The sequence below is a fragment of the Mustela erminea genome, chromosome 7 (genome assembly GCF_009829155.1).
Source record: "Mustela erminea isolate mMusErm1 chromosome 7, mMusErm1.Pri, whole genome shotgun sequence".
NCBI classification, from domain to species: domain Eukaryota; kingdom Metazoa; phylum Chordata; class Mammalia; order Carnivora; family Mustelidae; genus Mustela; species Mustela erminea.
Window position 1 is genome coordinate 106,531,709 of NC_045620.1, and position 23,601 is coordinate 106,555,309.

The 23,601-nt window shown below is 56.0% G+C and overlaps 1 protein-coding gene across 2 annotated transcripts in view; it reads left to right on the forward strand.

Moving 5' to 3' along the window:
- The first annotated feature begins 5,854 nt into the window (after nt 1–5,854).
- KCNIP3 (potassium voltage-gated channel interacting protein 3) overlaps nt 5,855–23,601 on the forward strand; it is an 81,465-nt gene continuing 63,718 nt past the window's right edge. The window contains exons 1-2 of one of the 2 annotated variants that reach the window (XM_032352810.1): nt 5,855–5,933; nt 17,748–17,913. In XM_032352810.1, the coding sequence (XP_032208701.1) occupies nt 17,754–17,913 (160 nt within the window). In that variant the 5' untranslated portion in view covers nt 5,855–5,933; nt 17,748–17,753. Of the gene's footprint in view, nt 5,934–6,275; nt 6,439–17,747; nt 17,914–23,601 lie in introns of those variants that run through there. The other variant, XM_032352809.1, reaches the window with a different exon arrangement.

Sequence of the window (23,601 nt, forward strand, 5' to 3'; positions counted from 1 at the left end):
GAAGCCCTTTAAGATTAGAGTCTGCTGAGTTTCAGGGTGTGTCTATGTTGCATTGCATTCAAGCCAGCAACAGATTTGCTACTAGAAATTAGGATGGTGTGTACGAAACCTACTGTCACTGTTCCAAGCACACTCCAACCAGGCATCCTTGAATGAAGCACAACTGTTTTTTTTGTTTGTTTGTTTTTTGTTTTTGCTTTTCCCAAAGCTTTTTTGGCTTGTTTCTCACCTGTTGCCCTATGCAGGGGAACTATGGTGCCTGCTGTTAAGAATGAAATTGATGGGATAAAAGTTGAGAAAACAGTTGTGAAATAATTTCCAGTTCTCCACCTTATCCTTTCTCTATGTGAACATACCACACATGGTGACTTTAAAATTTAATGACCTCCTAATATGGAACCTCTTTGAGTCTATTTCTTGTGTCTGTTGTTTATCTTGGTTTTTGTTGGTTTTGCCTTGTCTCCTCACGTACTTGGTGTGATTTTTGATTGAATGCCACACATTCCATCTGAAAACCTGTAGAAATAATCTGAGGCTTGGGATGAAGGTATCTACCATCTCGAGGGTTATGTTTACATCTGGTGGATGGCTTGGGATCCAGCCAACTGGGATTGTTTTAATCTAGTTTCAGGACTGAGATGATCGGCAGTCCCTTGCAACGCTGGTCTGTTTCCAGTTCATTTGTATTCTGGGGGTGAATTCCTCTGGGGTCCCAACCCAAAGCATGAAAGACACTCCTCCTCTTGGTGGGCCCCGTTTTTACCTCTAACAGCACTCTGCTCAGCACCTTTGTTTTGTAATGTCTTCTGGCATCAGCGGACCTCCCGGGGAGAAAGTAGCCCCAAATATCACACACATATCCCTGAGTTTCCTTCTTTTCCCAGGTCTTGGCCCTTTGATTCCTTACTCCCTTGTTTACTCTCTGATACCTCCAATCAAACTTAAAAATATATATTTTGAGTAGCTTTTAAGTTGTCCTTAGTTGGGAATTTAGGTCAAATGACCTACTTCACCGTGATCAGAAGTAACTGTTCTGCAAAATTAACTGATTCCACCCCTCCACCCACCCATGACTTGGGTGGGAAAGGCTGTCATTCATTGAATCGAAGATCCAAGACCTTCACCCAGCCAAAGGAACACTGACTGTTGAACGGCGCTTGGTTTGGAGAGTATCACTGTAGGCCCTGGTATCTGGGGATGGGGGTGGCATTCCGCAGGTGGGAGAGAGAAAAATAGCCACGGAGAAAAATATATTACATATTTTCCCAGTTTTAAAATGCTGGAATTCTAAAATGCTCATCTTATTTAATGTGTGAAACAAAGCCCCGTTGTGGCCACATTCTCATCTGTTCTCATGACATTCCCTGAAGGCGGTGGGGCTTTTCATGCTTGTTTGACTCTTGAGCAAATGAAGCTTTTGGGGGCAGAGTCAAGGTCTCCCAAGCTGAAGCCCAGCCAGGCTTTGGATTCAGGTGCCCTGGTCCTGGTGACTCTGGAGGTTTCCTTCTGGGCACGCTGCCAGTTTCCATTCCCCAGGGCTGTGTGGGAGGGAGGCCCTGTCTCCAAGGAGATTTGATCCAAGTGTCCTTGTCGTCCCTGTGGCAGCAGGGATGACAGATTGAAGGCCCTGGGACATGCCAGATGCTCCAGCCTGGCCATCCCGAGCAAAGGCCCCGTGGGCCATGATTGCCAGATTCTGCCAAAGAAACGCCACATGGGCTGAGCTGTCTGAGGTCCCAGGTGGGTGGCCAGGGCAGTTCCAGCTGGCTTCAGTGTGCAGAGGAAGGGCTGCATGGGAAGGGGCCCATTCAGGCCACCCGAGGGGACAAAGACAGTTAACATTTGTTGAGTTCTGGGAATGAACCAGGAAGTGTGCTAAGCACTTCCCGTGAATTGTCTCAGATGCAAGCACTGTTCTCCTATCTATAGTTGAGAAAACTAAGGCCCAAAGACTGGATATGAGCTGAGTAGAAGGGGCACAGTGTACCCAGAACCATTAACCGATGATGGTTGCATTTCCGGTGGGATCTCTGGGGTCAGCCCGTGCTCCAACTCTGGGTGTCATGGACAGTGTCCCTCTTTTCCAGCCTCCTACAGTCAGGATCTCCACTTTGCTCTCCTAGTGCCCTATCTCCCCAGGCCTAAACCCCAGGGTTTGGACTGAGAGCTGTGGCCAGCCTGGTTCACAACGTCCCCCATGTCCTGTTGGATCGAAGCCTCTTCCCCAAGGGCCCCCTTCCTTGCCCTTCCTAGATGGGCCATTCCTGGAACAGTGAGCACTCCCCCATCTTACAAATGCTGCCCAGATACTGCAGCACCCCGGGAAAGGAAGGGGGGCCGTGTGCTGAGAGCTGACCTCTGCCCACAAGTGATGCAGGATTTAGGTGGCTTGAACCCTTACCACACTAAGGATACCCGAGAGGCAGGTGTGGAAATTAGAGGAGGGAGATTCTGAGGTGAGCAGAACCCAAGGGGAGAGCTGGGACGCCCACCCTTGCAGCCCTGAAGGAAGGAGGCTTCAGAGAGCTTCATGGTGTCCCCTGCAGTTTGAGAAATGGGGTGGACTGATGTCTCACCTCTACCTGCACACTCGAGAGAGAGCGCACCCTCGAGAGGTTGGCTGCTGTGTGGCAGAGCCAAGGAGGGGGCTGCTGGCCCACGCGAGGGAGCGTGTGAGGGGGTCAGGTGGGCTCTCAGGCTGGGTCCCAGGAGGCTGCCTGAAGCATGAACAGACCCCAGTGCCAGGCTGGAACTGCCACAGGGAGTCCAGGCTCCTTGGTGCCCTGAGGCCCCCGTGAAACAGCCCAGCCAGAGGGGGTGGCCAGGCAGGCCCTGGAGACCCGTGGAGGGGCCTATGGGAGCGAGAGGTGTAGCTTGAAACCTCCCCCACCAGAGCGAAGGTGCAGGGCAGCTCCGGTCCAGGGGTCCTACAGGCTGCACCCCACCAGGCACCCTGTGTTTGAGGTGAAGGGATGGAGAACTGTTGTGTGCCCTCACCAAGCAGCTCCCCAGGCCTGTCCGGTGTCTATCCCTCCACCTGAGGGCGGGCAGAAGAGATTCAAGCATCAGTAGGTGACACAAAATGACAGTGACTTGCCAATCCCATAGCTGTGCTGCCCCAGCACCATGGTGACATCCCCGAGGGCTGTGGCAAGCAGAGGAAGGCTGTTTGGGGCCCACAGGTTTCTTTTCTTCTTTTTTTTTTTTTTTTAAGATTTTATTTATTTATTTGACAGACAGAAATCACAAGTAGGCAGAGAGGCAGGCAGAGAGAGAGGAAGGGAAGCAGGCTCCCTGCTGAGCAGAGAACCCAATGCGGGGCTAGATCCCAGGACCCTGGAATCCTGACCTGAGCTAAAGGGAGAGGCTTTAACCCACTGAGACACCCAGGTGCCCTGCCCACAGGTTTCTTGAGCTCTTGTGAGGAGGGGATCCCACATGACCTCTCACAGGCAGAGGCTCTTGGTGGGGCAAGGACCCAAACCCGGAATTCGTATTGAGGATCCATCTCTCTCTCTCTCTCCCCCCGACCCTGCTGCACCACTTGGACAGGGGCAAGCAGAGCTAGGGCCCCAAAAAAAGACCCAGGAAAAAGAGATTGGGGGCTCCATGGAGCCAGGTTTGGAGTCCCTGAGGATGAGGAATTTGAACTTGGGCCTGGAGTGGAGAGGATAGTGAGCAACAATGGCGGAAGGTCCAGAAGACCCAAGACTCGTGCGTGGGGGTGGCATGCGCCCCTCACGAAGGAGGGGTGAGAGGACAGCCCCCAGGCAGCTGAACGCGCTCACCACTGCCTCCTCTCAGATGTTGTTCATACAAGGACACAGCCTTCCTCTCCCTTCCTCTCCCCCTGCCAAACTCCCCCATCCTGGGACTCTCTCTCCTGTCCCCCAGTGTGAGGAAAACCGCAGCTGAAACCCATCAGGCTGAAGCGTGTGTAGCCCACAAGGTGAGGTTCTTTTGCAGCGTGTCCTAACTTTTTTGGGTCTGATACACTGCCAAAGAGTCTCCGGAAACTCCCAGACTCCCTCTCGGGGAAAGTTTGCTGATGCCCACAGGCCCACACCACTGTCAGGGCCTCTCAGCGCCGCTGAGGCCGGCGTGAGGAGTCCTGCCCCTGGCCTCCTCTCCCTCCCCTCCCTCCTGCCCTTTCTCCTTCCTGAAGCCCCCAAGGGCCCAGTGAGAAGGCCAGACTGGGAGTGACTGGGGCTCTGGAAAAGCCCTGACGGTATGGGGTCTAGAAGGAGGCAGGAAGGGGTCTGTAGTGGGGCAAGGATCACGGCAGGGGAACACATACTCCATAGGAGGGTCATATGAGGGACATCTCATTGGTGGCAGCTGCGGTGGCAGGTCCCCAAGGCCCATGGGACGTCGGGCCTGGCAGGGAAGGACAACTGTCCTATGTTGTCACAGCTCAAAGCTCCTCCCCTCGGAAGAAAGCATCCTGAGTACTGCAAGTTCAGGGGGTGTCCCAAGTAGCAGGGCAGCGATTCTGCAGAGGGTGGCGCTGGTCTGGGGAGTTGCTTCTCTGGGATGCAGCCTCCTCACACCACGCCCAGAGTCAGGCCATCCTGGAGGTGTGGTGGGCGTTTCCTGGCTGATGTACAGAATGTGCGAGGTAGGGTAGGATCTTATCCATATGGTCCCTACGGAATGAAAGGGCCAGGCTGTGTGTATTGGCTTCGTTACTTTCTGGACCATGATGCTGGGCAAATCCTTTAACCTTTTTGGGTTTCACTTTCATCATCTGCAAAGTGAGATCGTGACCCTTTTCTCCCAGGGCTGCTATGAAGACAGAATGCTCAGTGAGTCCCTGCTTGTGGGAGCTTGCTAAGAGCAAAGGTGGCCAGTGTGCAAGGACTTGGCCCCAGAGAGCTTGGCCTCTGACCAACAGCTTCTCACCCTCCTTCCGGAGCTCCCAGCATGAGGTCCAGCCTGTCCAGCAGGATAGGACCTTCCCGGGCTGTCTCCTGCCCTGGAAACAGTTCTCCTTGCCTCAGTGGGTGCACAACTCCCGACTGTTTTCTTCCCCTGAGGATCTGAAAATTGGAGCTCATTGGCTGGCTCAAAAAAAAGAAAGGGGGGGGGTGCAAATTCTCTCGTGTATGCTGCAAAAGGAGGGGGGGGTGTCTCAGGCTCTGTTTCCATGGAAACCACTGGCACAGGCTGGCTCCTCGGGGTGCAGAAAAGGGAAACTTGGCGGAGGCTTTGGGCACCTGGCTCCTGGGTGGTTTCCCGGGGCTGAGCAAATGGTTAGGAGTCTGGCCTCCCAAGGGGCAGGAAGGATCTCCCTCCCAAACTCAGGGGCCTTCACCCCTTTCCTCCAGCACCACCACCCACCAGGAGATCTGGCAAGGTCCCTCAGCCTCCCTAATGTGGTCCCAACCTCAAACCTAAGTGGGGACAGATAACAGGCCTTGGAGGGACTGGGTGCCTTATGGGTGTAAGGAGCGCAGGAGGGTTCCCCCTCGCAGGGGGGAAGGAGGCAGCTGAGGGGGGTGGGGACAGATGAAGCAGTTGGAAGGACCTCTGTGTGCAACCCAAGTAATGTGGCAGCTTCACCCTTTCTGGCAGTGAGCTCCCATCAGTGAAGCCATTTCCCACCCAGAGACCCAGAATGATGTCCCCAGAAAGGATGCCCAGCACCAGCAGTGGCCAGAGGATGTGGGCAGGGCAGCCGGAAGGGCACCAGAAAGACCCCAGGCTTAGGAGGAGCCCAGATCCTTCTTTGCAGCCCATGTTGACTGAACCAGCCTGAGGTTGTCTGTGGGGGCAGCAGGGAGGGGAGGGGCTGGCCTGTTCTGGAACTGCCTCAGGGGAGGTTCTCCAAGCTCCCCCGCCCCACCCACCCCTCTGAATTCCGCATTGATCCGAGCTCTCCTCCCCCCAGTGGAAGCACTCTGCACCCACCACTCCACCCTCCTGTGACCGAGGTAGGAGAGCAGAGAGTGTGTGTGTTAGAGGAAGAGACAGACAGCGGGGGAGGCAGAGAGAGCCGCCAGCTCAGCAGCGGGAGCAGAGGGCAGAGCCAAGAGCCGGGCAAAGGGGCTTCAACAGACTCAGAGGGAAGGATTAGGAACCCTTAATACCCAGAGTGGGACAGAGAGCCTGGGAAGGGGACCGAGAATCCGTTGGAGAGGCGTGGGGAGGGAGAGAGAGGGAGGGAGGGGGAAGAGGAGGGAGAGAGGGAGAGAGACAGGGAGGGAGGGAGAGGGCTTGAAAGAGGCAGGAGGCAGAGCAGAAGGGGTGGAGCGGGTAGAAGCAGGCGGGGCGGGAGGGGTGGGCAGGGGGCGGGCGAGGAGCCGCCCGTGTAACAATTACGTGTGGGTCCAAGCAAACATGAGGCAGCTGCCAGCCGGCCAGGCAGTCCTGTTCTCAGCTGCAAAGAGGGGAGGCCGGCAACAGTTTCCTTCAGCGCCCAGGATGCATCGGGCGAAGGTAGGCGCCGGTGGGGCTGGGGGCTCGCCCAGGGCTGGGGACCCAGGGCTTCTGAGGGTGGCCCTGGACCAGGGAGCCCTGTTGTGCTTCCTCCTTTGATCTCAAGCGCTGTCGTCCTCTGTAGGGTCACTTTTGAAAAAGTAAGTGTTGGGGTGTCCTGTCTGGGAGGCTGGACGTCCGGGGGCCCCCCTCTGGACCTGTTAGGCGTTAGGTGTTTGTGGCATAGAAGGTGGTCGGAAGAGGAGCTTAGAGTCAGGCATGTGGCTGGTGCAGTTCTGTCCGGTCTCTGGGGCAAGTGCCAGAGTAACTGACCCTGACCCTGACCCTGAGACCGGGCCCACAGCCCTTAGAGGTGTGGGAAGGCTGAGTGCTGGGAGCGGGTGCCTTAGGCTTGAAAGCTGGGCAATGAGTGTTTCCTTTAATCATTCAGGAGATTAACACACCACTTCCCAAAGGGCTCTGAACCCCCTGAACAAGGATGCATACTCCTAGTTCCCACTCCGCTGGGTGGCTGGGAGGTTGGAGAGAGAGAAGGCGAAGGAAAATGCCTGGGACAGAGTTCATGAAATAGTAACAGGCTGTTGGGAAGGCTGAAGACTAAGTGAAGAAGGAGGGAGAGGAAAGAAAAGAAGCCGGTTCCCAGACTACAGCTCACACTCAGGGAATCCGTCCTGATGCCTTGCAAGCCTCTCACGTGTTTGGGATAGTCTTGTTTGGGAAGGAAGAAGCAGCATCAGGTTAGATCTGGCGGCTCATAACAGAACGCCCCGGCTAACAGCGGTTTGAACGAGTTGGTTGCGTTTCTGTCTCATGCAGAAGTCTGGAGGGAAGACATCGAAGGCTGGCACGGGGGCCCCTTGGTCAGCAGGGGCTCAGGCTCCATCTGTCTCCTTGGCTCCCATTCTTGAGGTTACCCTAAAGTCCAACATGGCTGCTGGAGCTCCAGCCAGCACGTGTAGGCAGCAGGAAGTTGAAAGAGGAGTGGGCAAAAACCAAAAACAAACCTCAGATAAAATCAAGGTCTCGTGAGTAAGGAAGAATAGATATAGGGCTGTCATCCTTCAGTCTCCCCCTACATTCAACCTCCCCCCTCCCCCGCCCCCTCCAAGGTGGATTCCTGCTTCTCTCTCACGCTCAAGGACAAACAGCCCAGAGTCAGCTTGCTTCTAGAGTCAGGTGGTTCCAGGCCACACTTTGGCAGAGCCTGGGTCACCCTCCTGGTGACCCTGGTCCACCCAGGAGGATTAGCAGAGGGGATGGCATGAAACACTTTCAGCCTGGTGATGGGGCCCACTGAAAGGTGCTTTCTCTCCTGACACCTCCAGTCTCCCCAGCAACCTCCAGGGCAGAAAAAGAGAAACCGTGTGCTTGGTTCCAGGCGTCTGTGCATGTGATCGCTTCACACGCCCACCCCAGCCAGCATGAGTCCTGGGCATCTGCACACGCGTGTGAGCAGACCCGGTGACTGTGCCCACAGCTGACAGCACACACACAGAGGTTGGCGCTTCCAAACCCGGGCTGCACGTGGCTGCACACAGCCCGATCTATCCACCCACCAGGAGACAAGTCTCCTTCCTCTGCTCCGCTGCCCCTAACTGCCAGGAGGCCACTCCCTGCCCCCACCTGGTGAGTGGAGCATGTGACTCGAGTCCCACAGGTGTATCTGGCTCTTTCCTTGGCAACTGTGATCCCATACCTGCCCTCCATACCCCTACGACTTTCTCCTGGGCCCCAGTGGATCTCACTGCACCTTAAGCCTACTGGTGGCCTTCTTGGAGCTGGCTCAGCCAGAAACTGGAGCAAGTCCCACACCTTCTGGTGCTGGGCCAGGTAGGGACGGTGGTCCTAAGGAAGCCGCCGCTGGGTCCCTCACCAAGGTCAGCAGGGGGATTGGGGAAAAAAATCCTCTCTAGGGGCAGTGAGGACTGCAGTTGAGAAAACAGGATGGCCCAGCTCATGCGTCCTCAGCTGCCTGTCGGTCATGGTCAGCAGCTGCCCCCAGTGACACCCCATGGGTGTTCAGTCCCTCGGCCTCTCTGTGCACTACCCAGTCCTTTATGGATCCTTGGGACATCCCAGGAAGGTAAGCACACCACCTCCCCTTGTACAGACACTGAGGCTCAGAGAAGGGAGCAGCCTACTTAGCTTGAACTCTGGTTGCTCCTAGGGGAAAGGAACAAACAGAATCACAGGTCTCCTGGGGGCAGGCACGGCTACCGTCCTAGATCTTTGGGGAGTGATGTCTTCATGGTCCAGCGCATGAACCGGGAACCTCTGTACCTGTATTACCTCCCTGGACCCCCGGGGGAGCCCCTGAGATAGCCTTTGGTACTGTATCCCACTCTACAGATGAGGAAACGGAGGTCTGCCTTACATTGCAAGCTACGAAGTAGTACAGATAGAATCTGAACCCTGTTCCATTTTACTCCAAAGCCCAGTTCCCTAGGGCTTGGTGGGGGGCTGGGGAGCTCCTGGGAGAGAGTGGCTTACTTGTCACCAGGCAGCTGGGAAAGTGCCCCATCCCAGCTGGAGGCTGGCTTCATGGGTTTGTGGCCCATTGTTCCTCCTGAAACCTTTAGTGAGAGCATAGTAACCAGACCCCATCCCTGGCCATGTCCCCTGGTTTAGCCATATCACCTCGAGCCAGCCACAGATCCCTTTCTAGGTAGTAGATCCAGGGCCACAAAGGAAAGGACCCCCATCTTTTGAATTCAGGATCCCTTTTCTTATCAAAATCCTTCCCGAGAGTGGCAGGTGCTCTGCCGATTCCAGCTGGCTTGGGGCCCATCTGCTCTCTCCGCCCCACTCCGAGGCATCTCCGGTGATGCCCAGGAGCAGCTGCGGAGCCCTGAATGTGGCCTCTGTGAGGGAGAAGGGCAACCTTGGTTTCCAAGGCAAAGAGAGAAGAGGAGAGAGAACTTGGCAAGTCTTCCTTAGCTGGTCCTCCAGACGAGGGGGGCGGGGAGCAGGAAGGAAACGGGACAGGAAAGAGGGCACAGTGGGCAGTCAGTCCCTGTGTGCTGTGCCCTCACTCCAGCTCCCTGTTCCCAGCTGACTGATGTTTCCCTTGAACAGGTGCATCTGTCAGCTGTGATCAGCCTACGTCCTAGAATGCCACAGAACAGCCACGTGACAGGGACAGAACCAAGGGGACTCGCAGGCACCAGAGTGGGAGAGGGGGAGCTAAGCTGAACTTCAGCAGGACAGCCCAGAGGGGGCCTGTCATACCTCCCAGTTGGCCCAGCCTCGTGCCTCTCGTCTCGGTCCCACCTCCCGCCCCAGGTCTCTGTCCAGCGGCCCCTGAGCCCCACAGCCACAGGTCTATGCAGTGCTCAGCTAGGCAAAGCAGGCACCGGTCTTCACAGGCCACATCTCCAGTTCTGTGTCCACCGCCACGCAGCCTCATCTCTGACACACCTCTCCAGGCCAAGCAAGGGGTAAACCCGAGGCCACCTGCTGTGGGTACCATGCCCCTCTGCCCAGCCTACCCTGACTCTGGTTCAAGATCCCCTCTCAAGATGGACTTTCTGAGCAGTGACCCCCAGAGGACAGCTTCTACCCCCAGCTCCACCCAGCTGAGCCTGCGAGCTGGGGCAGGTCCATCCCTTCTCTGAGCTTCAGTCTCCCCATGTGGGCCTTAGATACGCTCATAGCCTTGATCGGGCCCTCACCCGAGGCCTGTGCCTTATGCTGACTGGTGGGGGCCAGGAGTAGAGGCGGGGAACACTATCAAAAGTGCCAGAAGGCAGATCCGATGGGCATACATATGCCCACTGGCTTGTCACGGAGCCCCATCTGCACATTTGATATTGGAGGGCTCCAGCCACGAGAGGATAGTGGCCTGGGGTTGGGGGTAACACGGCTGTACCTTGTCAGCTATTAGCCTGGCTCTGCTCTGCATCAGGAGGACCTAGGCTCAGTCCCACCTCCTTCAAGCATTAGCTGTGTGTCCTTGGGCAGGTTAGTTAGCTCCTCTGTGCCACTGTCTCCTCATTTTCCTGGCGGAATATCATCCTCCTCCTAGATAAATGAGGTCCCATATCAGCCTACTCAGCCCAGCCGGGGCATAGAGCAGAGCTCCGTAAATGGTTGGAGGGTCAATGTCACTGTTTTCTGATTACTAAGTAGAGCCTGGGAAGGGCACGCCAACAGGAGAATGTTCTCTACGAGCAAGCTGAGTACCCCTCCCCCAGGTTAATGAGACACCTGCATTGCCTGGGCAGCAAGGGCCAGGTGGGAAGCTTGTGTCCTAGCCCAGGTGGCAGCCGTCAGAGGCAGGGCAGCAATGACCCAGTCCTCCCCTCCCCTGCTCCAACTCGTGCGTGCTCGTGCAAGTGTTGGCAGGAACTTAGGCCCAGCTCCCGCCTCAGCAGGCGAGCTGCCCGGCCTGCATCTGTAGGTGCCCAGGGGTGGGTGGAAAATCGAGGCTCCCCCAAGCTTCCCCACCCCAAATCCTTGGGGCCTGCACGACACGACGCCCACCGCCACTTCCTGCCATCTGTCCCAAGTGATGGAAATAGAGCGAGCAAGGAGGAGTGGTTGCTCAGGGAGCCAGCCTGAACTGCCAAAGTCCCCAGGACAGGGCCGGGGGCGGGGGGCAGGCAGCCCCACATCTGAGCGGCTCTGGCTCTGCTTGTTCCTAGCTGGCCCAGACTCTGGCCCTGAGGCAGCCCTCCTAGGAGGGGCCGGGGTGGGGAGGGAGACAGAATCCGAGACTCCTTCCTCCCACAGATAAAGCCTAGAACTTCCCATTGGTTGGCATGAGCCCTCCAAACCTTAGTGGCACTTTCAGATCTACCGACAGCTTAATAAAAATAGAGCAGCGCGGGCCCCACTGAATCAGATAATGCGGCCTCGCAGGCAGCCAGATGTGGGGGAAGCTCCCAGGTGATTCTGATACCCAGCAGCTCAGCAGAGCAAGTTGGCTGGCTCTCTCTCTGGAAATCACAGGACAGTCGCTTGGCCCCGCCCCGTGCTTGGCCCCGCCCCGTGCTTGGCCCCGCCCCTTGCTCTGGTTAGGCAGAATTTGCCCTCCACCAGAACGATGGGGATTAGGGATAATCGGGCTCCTGCTGGGGCTTTGTATGCCACCGCACTTAACCTTCCCCAGTGTCCTATAAAAGCATATTAGTCTCCCTCTTTTACAGATGAAGACTAAGCGTGGTCGAGTATTTTGTCCAGGGCTGTCCAGCCGAGGTGACGGTCTGGCTGACTGCAGACCTCTTCCCACTGTACCTGGTAGTGGGAAATAACATTAACCTGCCTGAAATCCCCCCTTCCTGGCTAAGTGTGTCTCATGAGCCGCACCTGGTGGGTCCTGATGGTCCTTAGGCAACCATTCACGCTATTTCTCATCCATACATATAAATATTTGGGAAAAATTAGTTCTAACTTTTGCATATGCATTTACTCAAGTGACATTACTCTGAGGAAGGGAGCCTGGGTGTTGAACCTGGACCCTCCATGGCCTCCAGCCATGCACCCCCACCCCCAATAGGCTGCCACAGGCCCACAGGTAACCTCTGCCAAGCCTTCTCTGGGCTTCGCTGTGGGGGTTCTCTGGAGGCCAGAGGATGAGAACCACAGAGACAGAAGTGGCTGACTGAAGGTCTTGCCTCAGGGCACCCCTACGGCTTGACCTGATGGGTCCTCACCTGATGGGTCCTCAGCTTTGCCCACTGAGCATGGGCAGTGAGCAGGGCAGCTGCTGGCCTTTCAAGGGGTTTCAGGGGGTGGGGACTCATGAGGTAGGGTGTTCAGGTCCTGGGAGTTTGTTTGAGATGATTGGGCTGATGGTGTTCTTGGTGGAGAGTCCAGACCTTGCCCTGGGGCAGCTGGAAGGCATGAGGGGTTGTCCTGCCCCCTCCGTCTCTGTGGTGACAGGTGTCACAGTTACTGGGGAGTCCCCTCGACCCCCCCACTACTACCCACATCCACAGCAGATCCCCCACTCACACTATTATCTCCACCATCCTTCCCACTGCCTGGGCCTCTCTCAGCACCCCCACTTCCTTCCCTGGATTTGCTTAGCCCCCCAAGTTTGCCTCCTGCCTCCACCCTTCCTCTGCACCCCACTGGGCCACCTTTCTGAAATAAGTCTGACCGACCCTAGCTGGGACTTGAGAAGGACAGAGGAGTTGGGGTCAGTGTATGCCCTGGCAGGAGAAGACTGCCCCAAACCATCCACCCGGCTGGTCTGAGAACCATCTAGAACAGTGCTAGCCAATAGAAGTGTAGTGTGAGCCACAGGTGTCATGTTAAATGACAGGGAGGCACATGAAAGAAAGTTTTCTTTTTTTTTTTTTAAAGATTTTATTTATTTATTTGACAGAGAGAAATCACAAGTAGATGGAGAGGCAGGCAGAGAGAGAGAGAGAGAGGGAAGCAGGCTCCCTGCCGAGCAGAGAGCCCGATGCGGGACTCGATCCCAGGACTCTGAGATCATGACCTGAGCCGAAGGCAGCGGCTTAACCCACTGAGCCACCCAGGCGCCCGAAAGTTTTCTTTTTTTAAAGTGAGGGGTTTTTTTGATCATATATTTTATTTAATCCAGTGTAAGTATTATCATTTCAATATGTAAGCAATATAGTTATTAATAAGCTATTTTCCATTCTTCCAAGTAAGGCTTTGAATCCATGTCTGTTTGCACTGATGGCACATCTCAGTTTGGACTAGCCCCATTTCAAGTGCTCAGTAGTCACCTGCCCCCAGGGGCCCCTGTCTGGGACAGCACAGACCCAAGGGCTCAGTGCAGCTGCCTTGAGTAGGCCCCTAGGTCTGTTGGTCCTCTGCCTCTGACTTTGCTTCGTCTGGCACAATCTGTATGATTGTTTTTTGTTTTTTCTTTAAACTTACTCGCATTTAAAAATTTTCTTTATTAACATATAATGTATTATTTGCCCCAGGGGTACAGGTCTGTGAATCAACAGGCTGACACATTTCACAGCACTCACCATAGCACATACCCTCCACAACGTCCATAACCCCACCACCCTCCCCCTACCCATCCCCACCCCCCAACCAGCGAACCTCAGTTTGTTTCCTGAGATTAAGAGTCTCTTAGGGTTTGTCTCCCTCCCGATCCCATCTTGATTCATTTTTTCCTTCCCTACCCCTCATAGCACCACCTCCCTGCCTCTCAAATTCTTCATATTAAAGAGATCATACGATAATTGTTTTTCTCTGATTGACTTATTTCACTCAGCATAATACCCTCCAGGTCCATCCACATCGTTGCAAATGGCAAGATTTCATTTCTTTTAATGGTTGCATAGTATTCCACTGTATAAAGGTACCACATCTTCTTTATCCATTTCATATTTTAAATTTTAATAAATGCACTGAAAGGGGAATCTTTAAATCATTATTTTTTTTTAAGATTTTTTTATCAGAGAGAGAGAGGGAGAGAGAGTGAGCACAGGCAGACAGAATGGCAGGCAGAGGCAGAGGGAGAAGCAGGCTCCCTGCCGAGCAAGGGACTCGATCCCAGGAAGCTGGGTTCATGACCTGAGCCGAAGGCAGCTGCTTAACCAACTGAGCCACCCAGGCGTCCCTAAATCATTATTTTAAATGGAAAGAGGGGAGCCATTGATGAAGGGGATGGTTAACAGTATGGATGCCTTGCAAGCAGAAACCACCAGGACACACCTAAAGGTAGACTCTTCCTTGACCCTGAGTGCTAGAGAACACACAGCACAGGGGAACTGGGCAAGCTTGGTCAGAGGGTGTGAGGAAGAATCTCTTCCGGAACTCGGGCTTCAGCTGGCTGATTTGGAGGAAGTTCTGAGGAACTTTAGTAGGTTCTGAGGATCTTTTAGGAACTAAAGTTCCTCACTTTAGTAGGAACTTTAGTAGACTCTTAATCTCAGGAAACAAAACTTCACAACTTTTGTGAACATCAAATAAGATAGCATCTCCATAAGCCTCACCTGGTGCCTGGCCCATAACAGGTGGGTCTCTAGCTTGGTGTCCTCTCTGTCCCTCCCCTGCTCCCCACAGACTTGGACTTGGAAGTGAGCTAAGACTCACCCCACCCCACTCCCCCCACAACCCATCTGACTAGACAGGAGCTCTGGGTTATCAGGGTACGACCCAGCCCACCCATAGCCCCTGCTCTTCAGGTAACCTGTGAGCCTCAGAGAAGGCTATAGGTCCCCAGGGCCACTTGTGCCAGATGTGCCAAAGGGGACTCTGTCACCCAACCCTGGCCAACCCTTGAGGCCCACAGAAGATGGAGGGAGGGCTCCAGCCTCTGTGGAAATGATGCCAGGATAAAGCAGGAGTGGGAGGAGAGAAATTCTCAGCTGAATTATGAAGAGCATCAGGGGACTTTCATCTAGTCATCTGTGAATATTTCCTGAGGTTTTTGAGTGTGCGTGTATATCTAATAGCCTTTTTTGTTTGTGCGACAGTATTTTTATTTGAGACATTACTGAGATCATTGTGGAATCACGTGTGGCTGTGAGAATTAATATAGAGAGACCGTGGAGGGAAGCTGTAGGTGGTAGTGGTTGGGGGGGTGGGCAGCGGAGAGAAGGTGCGAGAACCTGCCTGGCCTGTGTGAGGAGCAGCAAGGTGAGCGCTGGGCGCGGGCGACAGGGGGTGGGGGTGGGGTGGATGCTGCTGCCTGTCCAGCGGGGCGCCACTGACTGGGACTTTCTAGGCAGGACAAAGGCACTGGGGTTTTACTTGGACTGCGGTGGAAGGCATGGGTTGCTTAGCCGGGAAGGAGGTGGCTTTCATTTGAGCTGGAGTTTCCTCACGGATGCAGTTCTCCTCAATTTTGTCCCCTTAAAAAAGAGGCATTTTGGGGTGAGGGGGCTGGTCACCTCTCAGGGCTCCCTCCCTCCTATGCCTGAGAGCTCAAATCAGGAGCAGGGTGCCCTGAGTGGGCCACTAACATTTTCTGACAGCCCAGGCAGACCCTCTCCTAGACAGACCAGTGTCAACCATTCCTGAGGATGACCTGAGGTCACTCGTCCCTCCTGACTCCCCTCCTGGCCGTTGTGTGGCCCTACCCTGTCTCAGCCACTGTGGGCCCCTTCTCTCCTCCATAAAGACCCCCCACCCACCTCACAGAGGGTCACCGTCCTAGGCCCTACCTGTGGGGCTCCTGGGGCTCTTGCCCCTCGTACCCCAACTCCCTGTGTCAGGGAGAACACACACACTAGGTCTCGTCAGTACAGGAGAATAGGAGGACATGGTTTGGGGCTGACTCTGACATGGCTGCGGGCTCAGGAACCCCTCCCCAGCTTCCGAAGCCTCTCCGGGGTCCGGGCCCTAGGAAGGCTGAGCAGCACAGCCTGTGACCAGCACCTCCTGAACCCTGGAACCAGGAAACCACAAGGACAGAGAGGCCCTGGCATGCCCCCCCCAGACTTCTCCTGGAATTAGTTTCCTCATCTTTAAAATGGGGGTGGTGTTGCCGACCCTGTGGGATTGTCTTGACAGTGAGACCACCTTGAGGCCCAGGATAAAAGACACATACAGAGCTCTCTGCCCTGCCTGTGGGTCTTGCCTGTGGGTCTTGCCAGCCCTGCCTGGAGGACAGAACCCTAGCTCCCTGGCTGGGTCTCTCCCACTTTAGTTAGGTCCAGTTTGCAAGACAGAATCCCCATGACTAACCTTGGGCTCTATGAGGACAGTCCCTGCCAACCAGCACCAGCACCGACCTGGGATAGACAGGGACCCAATGGATGGCTCCTGAGGCCCACGACAGTTTTTCCTTCTGCCATTCTCCACTAACCCCAGCTTCAGGGCCTACAGCAAAGAATCATGAAGTGATGAAGCCACAGTTGTCCATCAACTCCCTCCCTGCCCCCGCCTCGCTTCCTGGACCGAAATAAAGACCTTACTCATTGAGGCCACTTCTGTCCTGAATAAGATCATTAATAGTGGAGAAGGTGCCTCTCTGATCGAGCAGGGGCAGGACCTGTGTGTGCGTGTGTGTGTGCAAGTACGTGTGTGTCTGTGCATACGGGGGCCCTCCCTCAGCCTCCCTGGTACCCCGAGGCCCCTGGGCACCCCTGCTCACCCCTTCTTTCTGCCCCACCAGGATGGGGGGGTGCTCGCTCTTGCTGCAGCTCTGGGCACAGCTGACCTGCCTCGTTGCCAGGGTGAGCCTTGGAGGAGGGAAGGAATGTGGGTGTGGTGTTGAGCGTGTGTCAGGGAGGCAGCTCGGAGGGTGATGGCTATAGAGAGGGCGTGCCCAACTGGGAAGGCCCCAGAAATCAGGGTAAGGGGTATGGATGTCACTCTGTCTAGGTGGCCACTTCACCAAAAGCTGACCAGGCAGGCAACAGACCGTCCAGCCCTACCTAGGAATGGGCCTCAGGGAGCCATGAGCCAACCCAGGACCTGGAAGCTTCTCCCGCATCATTGGTGTCTGCGGGGTGCAGCAGTCCAGCTTCCCCTCACCCGAGCATTTGTACGAACTCCTCGGTTCAGGGAAGCTTGTAGGGCTTTCCTTACTCCTCATGCTCAGAAAAGCCTGTACCCAAGACATGAGAGAGCCTGAAAGTCCAGATGCTTCCTTCCTGGCTCCTTCTGGCTCCTTCTGTAGCCAGGGAGGAGGCACAGGACCCAGGCAGGGACCTGGAGCTAGGGACCCCACTGAGAAGAACCCCCAGAGCAGCCTCCAGGTCCCGGGGACAGCAGGGCTATGAGGCCCATAGGGGTCCCAGGCCCAGTGCCCCAGGAGGGAAGCAGGAGCAGCAGGGGCTGGGGTGCTTGGCCACGGCAGGGGGATCATTGGCCTCTTCTTCGGGGGTGACTGTGACTGAGGGCCGGCTGTCCCTTGGCTCGCTCTTTGCTCTGGCTTATCCTCCCAGCCTGGCTCTCTGTCCTTTCTGGGGAGGCTGTGGCTGGCCCGGGACCCTGTGGCTGATTCCTTTCCTCTTGTCATCAGCCCAGGTCAGTCTCTGCTTCTTGCGCCCAAGAGCGGACCGATGCAGGGGCTCTGTTTGGGGCCCCGGGTCTGCAGCACTTGCCCAGCTGCTTGTCTGTTCATTGGTTTTGGGGACGACGCAGAGTTAGCACACATGGAACCTCACAACCCTGGAAGGATATCCCCAACTCACCACCCTGGTGGCCATTGTCCTGGCCAATCAACCCGACCTCTCAGGACTGGTGCCCGCGCAGGGGGGTTCTCCCTCCTGCAACTGGAGCTTAGGCCATGTGTCCTGGGTAGAGGGACCCTGGGGACAAGACTTGGGGGCGGGTAAAGGGTCACCCTGCCCTGGAGATTGCGGTCGGCCTGGAGGTCCTCTCTGAATGGGGGCTCAGGGCTGCTCTGCCTGTCCCTGCTGTAGGAAGTGATGAAGGTGTCAGATGGCAGCCTCCTGGGAGACCCCGGGCGCACGCCGCTGAGCAAGAAGGAGGGCGTCAAGTGGCAGCGGCCACGGCTCACCCGCCAGGCCTTGATGCGGTGCTGCCTGGTCAAGTGGATCCTGTCCAGTGCTGCCCCTCAGGGCTCAGGTAGGGGCGGTGGGGGGCTGGTGGAGGGCGGGAGTGGGCATGGGGCGTCTGATCTGAGCTCTCCTCTCTCTGAGGGCTCAGAGACCAGCTGGGGACCCTAGCCCAGGCCGAACCACCTCTGCTCTGTTGGCAGAGTATGTTTTCATTCATTCATGTAAGCAAGGCCACTGCACTCAAGGCAGGACCCGCAGAGGGTGGAAACCGAGGATTGGAACCATGCTGAGGTGTCCCACCTCGGTTGCTGGATAGAGCGAGGGGTTTGAGTCCGACAGGCCCGGCTGGCTCTACCGTCTGAGGGTCACCTGGGGCAGTTCACATGTCCTTCTTAAGTCCTCTGTGAAAAGGACGGGCAGCAGTGCATGCCAAGGCCCAGAGAGGAGACAGCCCCGGCCCTTGCCCCGCCTCAGTTCTACCCAGCGCACCCCAGGGCGTGTGCTGGCTGCTCACCTCGGGCAGCACTGGGGATAGGGGGAGGGTGTCCCTCCTGAGGGGTCTTAGGAAACAGCTGCTCTGCACTTGTTTTCGGTGATATTTGATGTCTGCCAAGTGTGACAGAGCAAGGGACACACAGGTCGCCTCCTGCAGCCCCTGAACTCTCACATGCACATGCCACACAATCATACCTGTGTACACCTACCAATACCCCTGTGCCTCCACCACACATGAATGTGCACACCCACCCACCACGCCCATGTGGGTGCACACCCAGGCGTGCCCACTGCTCACACCCTCGTGCACACATACCCACGTGTGTGTGATCACATAGTGCACAGGTGCACAGGAGAGCCTGCCTCTTTGCCTTGAAGGAAAAGGGCAGACCTGGGCCCTGACAGCCCATCCTGTTTGTTGTCTCAGACACTCTCTGCACGATTTCCAGGGAGACTCGGTTCCTCTGGCAGGAGAACGGACATAAATCATGGCCCCGGTCTCCCAGGCCTGATGCAGGGGAGAGGGGAGGGGATGGCCCTAAGGGCCCCGCATCGGCAAAGCAGCTGGTGGCCACCTGTGTTGAGTGGTTGAGTGGTCAAACCCCCTGTGGGGTGCTCCCAGCGCCATTCCAGCCCCTCCTTTCTGCCACCCCCCAGAGCCCCTGTCTGTCTGTGCTGTGGGCTGACATTTGCTCCTGGCCCTTCCCTTCCGTGCTGAGGCCTCTCGTGGAAACACTGTTGCACGGGAACGCATGTGCGGGGACGTGCGCGCTCCTCGGGGTGAGGATGGGGAATGGATTTTGCATGTGGCGGAAATATGAAGGCACTAAAAGTTCATGCAAACAGCTTTCCTGGGAGACTGGCCTCTGGACAGTGCTGTTTGTTCCGCAGCGGAGTAAATGCAACGCCATTTGTTGTCGGGATAGAAACCAAGAGCAGGGGTGAGCCCCAGCAGTGTGTGTGATGGGGTCTGGTCTGCTGCTGCTTGTGCTGCTTGGGGCTCCAATACCCCCCTGGTCTTGGCCCCCAGGCTTTTATTTATTTATTTCTGAAAGCTGGCTCCTCACCCAGCATGGGGCTTGAACTCATGACCCCGAGATCAAGAATCACACGTGACCAAGAGAGCCAGGCACTACCTCTGGGCTTTTCTGGGCAGCAGCACAAGACCATCACCTCAGTGTCCCTCTCCGTCTCACCCTCCCTGATCCTCTCCACCCAGGACCCCCACCCCCAGGCTTCTCTCCTGCTGGGCCCCACCTCCAGCTTCCTTCCTGCTTCAGGACTGGGCTGAAGGGTGACAGGCTACCTCCTGGCTAAGGCTGTTTGCACTCCCGAGTGTGGGTGGGCATCGAGGAAAGCCAGCTGGGGGCTGGGCTTGTTGTGTTCAGGATCATAAGGAGGGGGCCCTGAGGGGCCCATACATCCCACCTTGAGCTCGGGGGGGGGGGGGGGGGTTGGTCCTGGAGGTCAGGAACCGAGGCTGAGCTGTCAGGATGTGTTTGCTGGAGACTTGTCATAGCCCAGAGCCGTGGGGGCAGGAGGGGGGTGTGGATGGAACAGGGCCCAGGACACCTTCCATGGCTCAGGCCCAGCCCAGTGCATTGCCCCGCATAGACACGTCCCCCAGACTCCATGCCAGGCCCTGAGAGGCTATGTAGCGTGTGGAAAAACAAGATCCTATTTCATTGGATAGGGTACACCCTGCAGATCACTCTGTTTTATTAGAATCAACAGAAGCTCAGGGAGGTCACATGACACAGCAGGTCACAGGGTATTACGGGGCAGAGTGAGGGCTCTGACTGGGAGCTTTTCCACGGGTTCTGGGCGGCGGGGGGGTGGGGGGGGCGGAGTGCCCACCCCGATGTTTGTCTTCCATATCTTTTCTCTCGGGGAACCTCCGGGATCTCTGGAGGCAGCAGCCACTCTCACAGACTAAGGAACTGAGACCCGAGCGCACCCCTGGTCTCCACAGGGCCCAACTCCCAGACCCTGACTCCTTAGTCCAAAGACGTCTTCTATGTACCCCTCCTGGGATGGAATGCTGGTGTGGTCACACTGAGGGCTTGGCGTGCACGTGAAATGCTAGTGTGCCCAGATGAGGCACTTCTCCTTCAGGAAGCTTCCTGGGCTCTGGGTGTAGAGAACAATCAGTGCCTTCAGTGTCACTCAGTCCCCGAGCTCAGCAAGGCCCCGCTGCGGTGTCTGGAGTGCCGGTGCCTGTGGAAGGCAGGCGTTAAGGCCGAGACACTACACCCTTGTTGTCAGGGGTTTTTCCATTCGGATGAAGCAGGTCAGAGAGACAGATTTCTGGGACGGCTTGGGGGAAGAAGCCAAGGCTGAGGAAAGCACATGGATGTCCCTGAGGCTGAGGCGGCCTTGTCGTCAGGGGCCGGGATTCGAGGGTGCGATGGCTGGACCAGCTGCTGCTGTGCCTGGGGGTCCCTCCTGGGCTGTGAAGGCCCCCACATGGAACTGGGAGCTGGCCGGCTGCAGTGGCCTCTGAGATGGGCCCAAGAGCAGGGGAGTACAGGGGAGCCCAGGGCAAATGCTCTAACCCCAGCACCCCACCTAGGAGGAGGGCCCAGCCTTGGCGGGAGACTGTCCATCACTAGCCCTGGGGGGCCTGTCCTCAGTGACCCAGAGGCTGGGACCCTGACCTGCTCTGCATGTCTCCCCAGCTTCCAAAAGTCCTTCCTGTCAGGATACCGGAACATCTCTCCAAGAGCCTGGCTAAGCTACCAACAGGGTAGACTGTTTCTCAAGTCTGGCTCCCCAGGAGGACAGAGAGACTGGGTTTCTTCAACTATAAAACTGTCATCAGGGGCGCCTGGGTGGCTCAGTTGTTAAGCATCTGCCATGATCCCAGGGTCCTGGGATCAAACCCCCGCATCAGGCTCCCTGCTCTTCAGGAAGCCTGTTTCTCCCTCTCCCACTCCCCTAGCTTGTGTTCCCTCTCTCGCTGTGTCTCTCTCTGTCAGATAAATAAAATCTTAAAAAAGAAGAGAAAGAAAAAAAGAAAGTCACCGTGTCCCTTGGGTTTTGGGTCCGTCACTCAGCTACATCTGAATTGTCTCGTGGCCTGCGCTGGGGCCTGGTCCGCAATAGGCTCTTCCACTGTCCCACAAGGCCAGCTGCTTCTGGGCGTGGGCAACAGAGTAAGGTCAGCAGGCCTTGCCAGCGCTGGCCCTTGGCCACACTTCTTGGTTGTCAGAGGAGTCGCTCAGGCAGCAGCTATGGTGTGTGGGACCCTGTGGTGGGAGCTGGTGTTGGCAGGAGCAGGGAGCAGGGAGGACGTCCATACGCAGATCGAGGGTCAGCTCCGGGGAAGATAAGCGGTGGTCCCTGCCGGAATGAGGGGTGCAATGGAGCTGACCTGACAACTGGTAGCTGGCTTGTCACCCTGCCAACAAGCTGTGTACTTAACTTCAGCCTGGGGACGAGAAGTTCCTATAGGAACCCATCGGCCGTCTTAGACTACGTGGCACTCTGCTGGGGAACAGTGCCACGCAGCAAGGAGTATAGCCTGCCCGGCCATCTTGTCTACCTGACCCCTGGGCTCCTTCTCAGGCCTGCTGCCCTCTGGACAACAGTCACCCCTCCCCCTCTCTCTTCTCCTCCCCCTCCCTGACCCTTGAACAGATGGTTTGCCACCATCCACGAGTGAGTGGAGATCTGTACCCCAGGCCATCTGTTCTTCCAGGAAGTATGGGCGGGCAGATGTATCCGTCACTCTGCCCCCCAGGAAGGCTCCCCTTCTCCATCGTCCTTCTCTGCTGAAGAGGCCACCGTGTCAACCTAGAGTCCGTGCTGGTGTTTCTTGCTGCTCTGTCTATAAATGACATGGGAATGCTCTTCCTCTTCAGATGGCCCTAGAGACTCCCCATGGGGTCGCAGGTATGGGTTGAGGGGCTGCTGGTGCAGCAGTTGCCGTGGGGACATGAGTCTCTTGCTACGTTCTTACCTGAGCCTTCCAGACCCTCTGTGCCTGCACTTGGACATCGCCTATGCACATGCAGATAGAATGACAGAATGCTGCACACACACGTCTAGGCCTTTAGAGCCGATAGAGAGGTTGATACTCAGTACCTGATGGGCAGCAGAGGTTGGCTCCATGAGAGCTCAGTAGCGAGCCACTAGCTCCATGTCAAAAGGAAAGATCTTTGCCAAAGAAAGATGGCTTTACTCCAAACCCGGGGAGACCATGGAATGTTCCTCCTGGGGATGGCCATTGGCCTGTAGACACGCTGCTTTGCCTGGAACGCAATGGGTGCTCGTGAATGTGCAGGGTCACAAGGCCCAAGGGGCAGAACTGCTGGTCTGTGGCCTGACGTGCTGCCTAGCCTTTGCTTGCTCTCAGGAAAGCAAACGGTTTCAAGCAGCATGCTTCACGGCGGTGTACAGGAAGGCCCAGCCAAAGCTTACTTCCTTTTACCAGCTGGGAGTGCAAGGTGCAACAGTTCGTCTTTCACTTCGGAGGGAATATTTTGACTTGGCTGTACTTGTGTATAACAGAAACCCCAAATAACAGTGGCTTAATTTAGACAAAGATATGAGAAATCTGGGCTAAGCAGTGACTGGCACCAGGTTAGCAGCTTGGGGATGTCAGAATCAATGTCTTTGGGATTTGGGGTTTTTTTGAGGGGGGGCGGTTGCCCTTTTCCTCACAGCCCCAAGGTAGTTGCTTTGGTTCCAGCCATCACGGCTTCATTCTAGGCAAAGGGAAGGAGGAAAGGGGAGTGATTTGATTAGGAAAGCAACACTCTCATGGAAATCTCTGGAAGATTTCTTCCTGTATTTCACTGGCCAGAACTGAGCCACCCTGATGGCAAGGAAGGTGGGGGAATGTTGGTTTTTTGTTTTTGTTTTTGTTTTTTTAAAAGATTTTATTTATTTATTTGACAGATCACAAATAGGCAGAGAGGGAGGCAGAGAGAGAGAGAGGAGGAAGCAGGCTCCCTGCTGAGCAGAGAGCCCAAGGCAGGGTTCAATCCCAGGACCCTAAGATAATGACCCAAGCCGAAGGCAGAGGCTTTAACCCACTGAGCCACCCAGGTGCCCCAGAATGTTGGTGTTTAAAAGCTGGTTACATTTCTGCCTCCAAGAGAATCTGAATTCCGTAGGTGAAAAAGCAGAGGAGAATGAATACTGATGCGGCATTCTAGGCCACACGGACTTTATGAGGTTGTTTTGATGACAGAATGTGCTGGTGGCCAGAAGGACCTTAGCCAACTGCCTGGCCCATGCTAGGTGCCCAGTGAAT